Consider the following 7,518-nt stretch of genomic DNA (forward strand, 5'->3'; position numbering starts at 1 on the left):
ATACAAGAAATGTAGATTTAATTGCATAGATTACCATTTAATTAATACCATTTCTGGAATTTTGTCACATTTTTCACTTATTTTATTACCATAGTTTTCAATTTTTCACGCAAGTTGTCCAATAGTCTGTTACCATTAGTTGACTAATGGCCTGGTGACGTTGATGTTGGACTCTAATATTGATGTGGCATTGACATAAATTGTTGAGTGATATTGGGGTGTTCATGTGCAATCATAAGTAAAACGAATTTTGAAAGTAAAAGCTAAAATATGTAAAACTTTAAAAGTAGGAAATAAAATACTGAAAAATAATAAATATTAAAAGAATATTAAAGGTGAAATAAGAACCTTTACCTGCTTCTTACTCAACAGCCCCAAAGCCACTAAGTCATTTTACTTATTTAGTGAATAAATAAAAATTATTTTATATTGATGGAGGACTAGGAAGTTTTAAGAACAACTTTTATAATATGGGGGCCTCTGTTGGAATTTAATCATGGCTTAAATAACCTTTTGACGTATATGAAATACAGGGTTTCTATTATGGTCATTTAAAACAATTATTTTGATTTTAATTTTTTAAAGATTTTAATTTTATTTTAATTTTTATTATCAAATAATAACATAATGACAACATTGAAAATCTGTTCACTAATCATACCATAAAAAAATATGACAGAACAATTTTACATAATAAACTGTTTTTATATCATGTGCAATTGCACCAAATCGTAGTGAGGATTGAACTTTACTATTTGCACCAATTTTTCCATACGTTACAAGTGCTATTTGTTTTTTAGGGCTGCTATTTAGTTCGCAGGCTTTTGTGCAAGAAGTGCACGATAATACACAAGTAAAGCTTTTAGGGAATTGCTATGCACACCATTCGTTTTACTGGTACACCCAACATAACATATGTAATTCCCATATTGTTCATCTGTAATTAATTTACAGATTCACAATCCGTAAGCCAATTATAGATCGACATGTATGCCAATCTGTAATAAACTTACAATTCATATATGTAAACAAATTAATTATTAAATCAAAATTAATTTTCATAAATTTTATTATGTAAATCTACATGTATATTAAATATACATTAAAAATTTTACTGATATATAACGACATTAATTATTTTATAACATAAGTGGTCTATTAGTTCAATTCATTAGAACTTTGTGAAAAAAATTCGTATGAGACACTCACAGATACCAGCAAAATGAATGGTGAGCATTTCCCATGCTTTTAAAGGTGAGCAAGCAAGTAATTACTTGCATTTAACGGAAATCAAAATAAGATTAATATTAAATAAGTAACCTATGAAAAACATTCGTGAGTTTTCGTGTGGTCTTTCTTCATAAAGTTAAGCATTTTCCTTTGTTTTTTATTCAGACAAGTGCAATTCGATAGCAAAGAAAACGCCATTTTAAAGTTGGGTGAAATAACTCATTAGCCCATGAGATGCATTTGCCAATCAATTAAAACTCATCTTAAATATAATATTGAAAGAAATTATAACAAAAGTGATCAATTTTATTATATATAACAACCAATTATTAAAAATAAAAAACCATTTATACCATCAATATATAATTAAATTCATATCTTTTAGAGTATTTTTTTATCTGTAAAAATCTGAAATAATATCAAAATATAACAAGTTCACACTGCTCAACAAGTTGATGTTTAAAGTTGAATCTTTCATGTATAAGTTTTTGTTTTTTGAATTCTTAATTGTCCAAAGACTGATGAACACTCAATTTCATCACAACACAATCATGCACGGATTCCAATGGCAGGTAATGTAATACTATATAATTCAAATTGAAATAATGCATGGTCAGAGTTCGCAACACCAATAATTTTCCACATGGAACCCATCATTCTCAACATATTATTATTGGTGAGTTGTCCAAATCGTGCCATTTGTTATGTTGTTAAAATCGGTAAATACAACTACAAGAAAGAAAAAAAAGTGAAAATACCAAGAACAAAGAAGGAACCAAACTGAGCTTATTATGTGCAAACAAAAATTATTTTTTTAAAAAGAGTAAATGACACATGCTTTTCATAGCACCCTGTAACAGCTATATCACCGGGTCCATCCACTTTCCAAAGACTTTCTTCCTTTGTAGTTTTGTACAATTAGGAATGCAGTCACCCACTTGCCCAGATAAAAATTATTATTTTTTTCTTCTTTTTCTCCCTTTCTAAAGCATCATCATCAGCAAGAATTTTTTGGTTTAGAACTTCAAGTTTGAATTCATTAGCTTTTTTTTCTTACTTTGTGGCCCACATGACTTACCGCGGACCAGCATGCTGACATGGTGGGTCCCCAGGAATAGCATCAGCCCTACATGTTACTCAGTCATTCACTTTCTTAACCACCTTAGGATCCTCCATGTTCTTCACGGATGATAGGTCTAATGACCCAAGTATGGTTAATTCCTCTATTTGCTGCAAAATAAAATAAGAGTTTAATAGACACTTACTGTCAGCATAAAAGTTTTACTATCGTCAACTAATCAGAAAACATGGTTAGGATTGACTTTCAAGATAGTCACCATAAAAGTTTTACTTTCACAAGAAAGTCATTATAAAAATCAACAAACTTATCTATACACTACCAAATAAAATAAGAGTTTCAATAAACATACACTCTCAGTCAGTGTAATAAAATTATATTGCCAAACAATAAAAAATCATCATAGGAATAACTTACAAGATATTGTATTTATTACAAAAATCAACAAACTTATCATACATGTCAGTTTATGATTGAATGAGAGTGTAAGTGCATACATTATTTATTCATGAAATTAAGTATGAAACAATGAGCAGGGAGGGCAAAGCATCTCAAAGGAATATGATTGCCCACAAAAGTTAAATAAAGAACTGAGAATAAATTGCAAAGCTCCAAATAAAGAGCTCTTAGTTTATGAAATTTCCCTACACCAAATTATTCTCTAAAGCTTTAGAATTTTCTTTTATCAACTAGCATTGATCAGATATAGCAAAAGAATTCCAGCTCCAAGAACAAGTATGCCAATGTTGTCCAACAATCACATGCGCACATCAAGAGTTCCCATTGTCAATTATATCAAAAAGGAAAAGTGGGAATCAATGTGTTTATAGTAAAATCTTGGGAGTAAGGTAGCAGTGTAAAGCAAACCTGTACATTGATATGGGGCATAGATTGCCTTGTTTTCTTCTCCTGCATGACCTTCTGGCGGCTTTCGTAAAATTCAAAGTCATCCAATATGGAAGTTCTAGCCACATAATTCTTAAAAATGTTGAGCATTTCAACACCTTGGGGAAAACTCACCTGAAAAAAGAAACATAGAAGACATAGACATTAGTAAAGCATACAGAAGAAACAACTAAGACTTTCTCAGTAGATTTCTGTTTTTACTAGAAAATGCAAACCTCTTGTGTGTCTCTACTGCTTGTAACAGGCTTGTGATCATTATTCTCGAGTATTATATGCCGTAGTTGAGGATTTGGAACATCCTTTATAATGTGCCATTTGACAGGGAAATATCCATTCCATTTATCTTGTTGCCAGAAATCCATACTTTTATTGAAATCAACACGTCCGGTCATCTCAGCCACTCCACAAAATTGACCGCTAGCATTGACCTAACATGAATTACGAGAAACACAGTTATCAATCTGAAAAATACATAAGCAAATAAAACAAGGATGCAGGGGATCTTAAGTTTTTGCAACGGAACCAAACAGCATACCGAAAAGAAAAGGAACACAGGGCATTTGCACCCTTTTTCTTCCATTCTCTTCTGTGCATCCTGAAATGCACCATCCAGCCTCTTATTCCCATTAGGAGTACTTGCCCACACGTTGTACTTGATGCTCTTATGGATATCATCTTCACTGTATGATTTGATGACAAAGAAAAGTGCATGATCATATTTGGTTGGAAAATCAGGAAGGTTGTACTGATCTGCCCTGATTTTGTTGGTAACATTTCCACTCCCAACTAGGGCTGAGCCTCTCACAGAATTACCTCCAGACATTAATGCACCTTTTGCATTAGCTGTTCTAGGACCTTGATTCTGCTCATTGAGTGAATCGTTGACCTTGTTTCTCTGTTTCAACTTTTCAGTACTAACCCAACCCTTTGTGTTTGCTTTCACATTAAGCAAGTTGTTTGGATAGAGGAATTCACTCTTTCCTTGATTGTATGTAGGAAACTTCACAACAGGTGAATGGAGGACCGAAACTGGTGCCTGAAAAACCATTACAAGCTCATTAGTTAGAATAATATAATCTAAAGATGATGAATTGATGATAGACAAAACCCAAGGAAGAAGAATGTGGATAAGTAAGGGTACCTTGTTTGTTTGTTTTGGCTGGTTACGCTTAACATGAGTTGACGAGACCTCTAATAATGGTGTCAAACCCTTCCCTTCTGCCGAGTTAGGTGGGGGTACAGACTTTGACACAACACCACCTGTATGATTCTGGGAAGACAAATTGGATCTACCATTTGGTTTACCAGCCAGTTCATTATAACCATGTCCTTGTAACCCATCTTGTGTCATTAGAGGTGAATACCATGAGTATGTTGATGGTTGTAACTCTCCATATGATAGAGAAGCAGGATAATAACCAGGCGATCCAATCGGTTGTTGAAAGATGGAGCCAGGAGGGTAGACATTATGGCCAACATACTGTCCTTCAACACCAGCAGGACTTAAAGGAAAGTATGAAGGGTAGCCAGTCTGAAATCCTGGCACGAGATAGACATAAGATCCATTATCTGCTTGCATGACCTAAATGAAGCAACAGAAAGAACAAATATACATATTGAGACATGTATTATATATCAAAGAATGTTAAAAAGGCCAATTATATGCTTGCTTGACTTAAAGCTAAGAATGCAAAGAGAGTACATAGTAAAATTCAACTGATTCAGGAAACCACGGTTACTGGCTTAGTTTAGAAAAAGATGTCATGTATGGATTAGTTTAAAATAATAATCATTTGATTTTTTATATGTGAAATTGTTTAACTGGTGATTACATTCAAGCAGAAAACATATCAAACCGCAACATGTACACTGGTTCAAGTTTGAATCCCAAATGGAACCCCAGAAAAATAAAAAAAATTAAAAAATCAAGTTGCTAATACAGATACATTTTATTATTTTCCATTCCACCCTTTCTTACAATAATATGCTTCTTGGAAAGACTGCTTATTTCTCAAAATCTTAAGTGGAAATGGTGATAAATGAAAATAAGTATTTGAAGGCATAATTATCATAGTATCAAATTCAAGTATATGTACACATGCATGGCCTAAATTGACCAGATTTGAAACAAGCCAACCAAAGTCCACATAGAAAAAGACCCAACAATAGCATCAACAGAATGACCAAACCACAATTCAGCTCAAGAGACTTACAGGGTACTGAAGATCCACGGCATCGGCACCAACATAGTACGCTTGGTTGTCTGACTCTCCATAGAAACCACCATAACCTGTGATCATTCTACCGTAAGAAGTGAAACCATAAATACTACAACCAATTGAAACGAACAGAGAACCATTCGAGGGAAGGTCTATGACCAGCAGCAACTAACCTGGATAGTAGTAACCATAATAGCCACCAGCAGGATAAGGAACACCCTGATCTGTGGACAAGTACTCATGATCCACATCAACTTCCTTAACACTGCCAGAAGCATCCCCTATAGATGATACACATGATCTTGAATCAGAAGGGGAACTTGCACCCTTGGAAGGAACCTGAACAAACAAACCACATCCCAGATGCACACTGAGAAAACATGAAATTCTCTATGTCTCATATACAACCAATGAAACAGTTCATTTCAAATCAAAGCACAGAAAAAAAAAAAGGAAAATTAAATAAGAAGAAAATTCTCAATCCAAAGCTATCAAATACAAAGCTAAAGTGATACTTTACATATCTCATGCAACAACATAAAAGATTGAGAGAGAGAGAGAGAGGAATGAAATGGGAATTTTCATTTATTACCGAATTGGAATTATTAAGTTCACCCGTTGAAGAATCACCGTGAACCTTCTTCCTCATTTCATCTGCAGCTGTTAAAAAGCAGAAAAATTCAACCAAGTAAAAATCTCTCATTTTTCCATTCTTTTCATCCTACTTTACAAAAGGTAACCAAAAAGAAAAAGAAAAGAAACAAATTCAAACCATGAATAACACGCACAAATCAATAGAACCAAGTAAAAACGAAGAGGAATTACATTTTTGCAATTGAGCAGCCATGGGAGCAGAACTTCAACCAAAAACTCTCAGCTTTTTCAACTTCAACAAGAATTCTCAAAACCCCTTTAACACAATCCACTGAACACAGCAAAGCAAAGCAGATCCTCCAAAACACCCAACAAACACAGCTTTATATTACTATTATATTAAAAAAAATCAACTTTATGTATCTTCTCAACTATGAAGGTGAACAAAAAACAGATAAACCCCACAAGATATTTCAGAGAGAGAAATTCTGGGTATGGATTAATTTTGCGGCTTGTCTCTAGATTTCAGGAGGGGTGTGCAAAAACAAAAAATCACAAAAAAAGAGGAACTATTGTTTTTTTTTTTTTGGTAAGAAAAAGAGAGAGAAGGTCGAGAAGCACGGTGTGGATATATCCTTAAAAAAGATAATCTTTTTTTCGTTGGACTTGAAGATATGGTTTTGAATAGAGACCCTATTTAAAGGGATACTGAATGAATTATTGAATGAATGGAAGAGAGAGAGTCCTCAGAAACAACAGAACACAGAAGAGAGAGAGTTAAGAGAGAGAGAGAAAGAGGAGCCAAAGAAGAAAATGGCATCTCATAAAATAGAGAAAAGGGACGGTCCACACAGCTCCACGTCATCATCTTGTACTTTTATCAATGTAATAATATGAAAATGCAAATGGAAATTTTGAAAAAAAAAAAATGCGTGTTAATAGAGTGTTTACAGTTTTCAGAGAACTTTTTTTTTTTTTTTTTTACTTTTTCCTCTTCTGAGACTACCCGCGTGAATTCAAAATGTAGAAAAAAATTATTAATCAAATTGTATAGTTGAAATTGTTAGTAATATGTTTTTATGTGTTTTTGGACAATTTGACTTCAAAAGGAAATGCTTTAATATTTTATTTAAATTGCAAATTCAATGTTGAATGGTATTGATTGAATGTTTAAAATTATAAAGTAAATAATGGAAATTGTACTGCCGTAAACTTTATTGACCTTTATAACTTACTTAATACGTATAATTATTTAATATATTAAATGAATATCTATATAGTATACTATAAATGCTAATGGTTGACTAAAGGATATATTAGTTTTAAGAAATAAAAGTAAAAATTATGTTACATTTAAATAAAAAATTATGTGGTTCATGCATTTTGAAGTTATTGAATGCATTTTTTTAAAAAGTAATTGAATGCATTTAATAGAATATAATAAAATATGTTTTTAAACAACATTTTTACAACAATCATTAATGAGACCCA

General features: G+C 32.5%; 1 protein-coding gene across 3 annotated transcripts; it reads right to left on the reverse strand.

The window, feature by feature from the left end:
• Window positions 1–1,853: 1,853 nt before the first annotated feature.
• LOC114386995 (YTH domain-containing protein ECT2-like) lies at window positions 1,854–6,808 on the reverse strand. Of its 3 annotated transcripts, none has more exons than XM_028347084.1 (9): window positions 6,259–6,807; window positions 6,026–6,093; window positions 5,607–5,772; window positions 5,428–5,504; window positions 4,356–4,796; window positions 3,750–4,250; window positions 3,430–3,642; window positions 3,176–3,328; window positions 1,854–2,460 (listed from the first exon to the last, which is right to left on the reverse strand). In XM_028347084.1, exons 1-9 carry the CDS (start codon window positions 6,278–6,280, stop codon window positions 2,368–2,370), a joined length of 1,734 nt encoding a protein of 577 aa, XP_028202885.1. In that variant the 5' UTR covers window positions 6,281–6,807; the 3' UTR covers window positions 1,854–2,367. The 3 variants fall into 3 exon arrangements, with proteins under 3 accessions (XP_028202885.1, XP_028202888.1, XP_028202886.1); XM_028347085.1 differs by having other exon boundaries at window positions 2,275–2,460; window positions 3,182–3,328; window positions 6,259–6,808; XM_028347087.1 differs by lacking the exons at window positions 6,026–6,093; window positions 6,259–6,807 and having other exon boundaries at window positions 5,428–5,515; window positions 5,607–5,748.
• Between the last annotated feature and the right edge of the window lie 710 nt (window positions 6,809–7,518).

The sequence above is a fragment of the Glycine soja genome, chromosome 15 (genome assembly GCF_004193775.1).
Source record: "Glycine soja cultivar W05 chromosome 15, ASM419377v2, whole genome shotgun sequence".
In the NCBI taxonomy this organism is placed as follows: Eukaryota; Viridiplantae; Streptophyta; class Magnoliopsida; order Fabales; family Fabaceae; genus Glycine; species Glycine soja.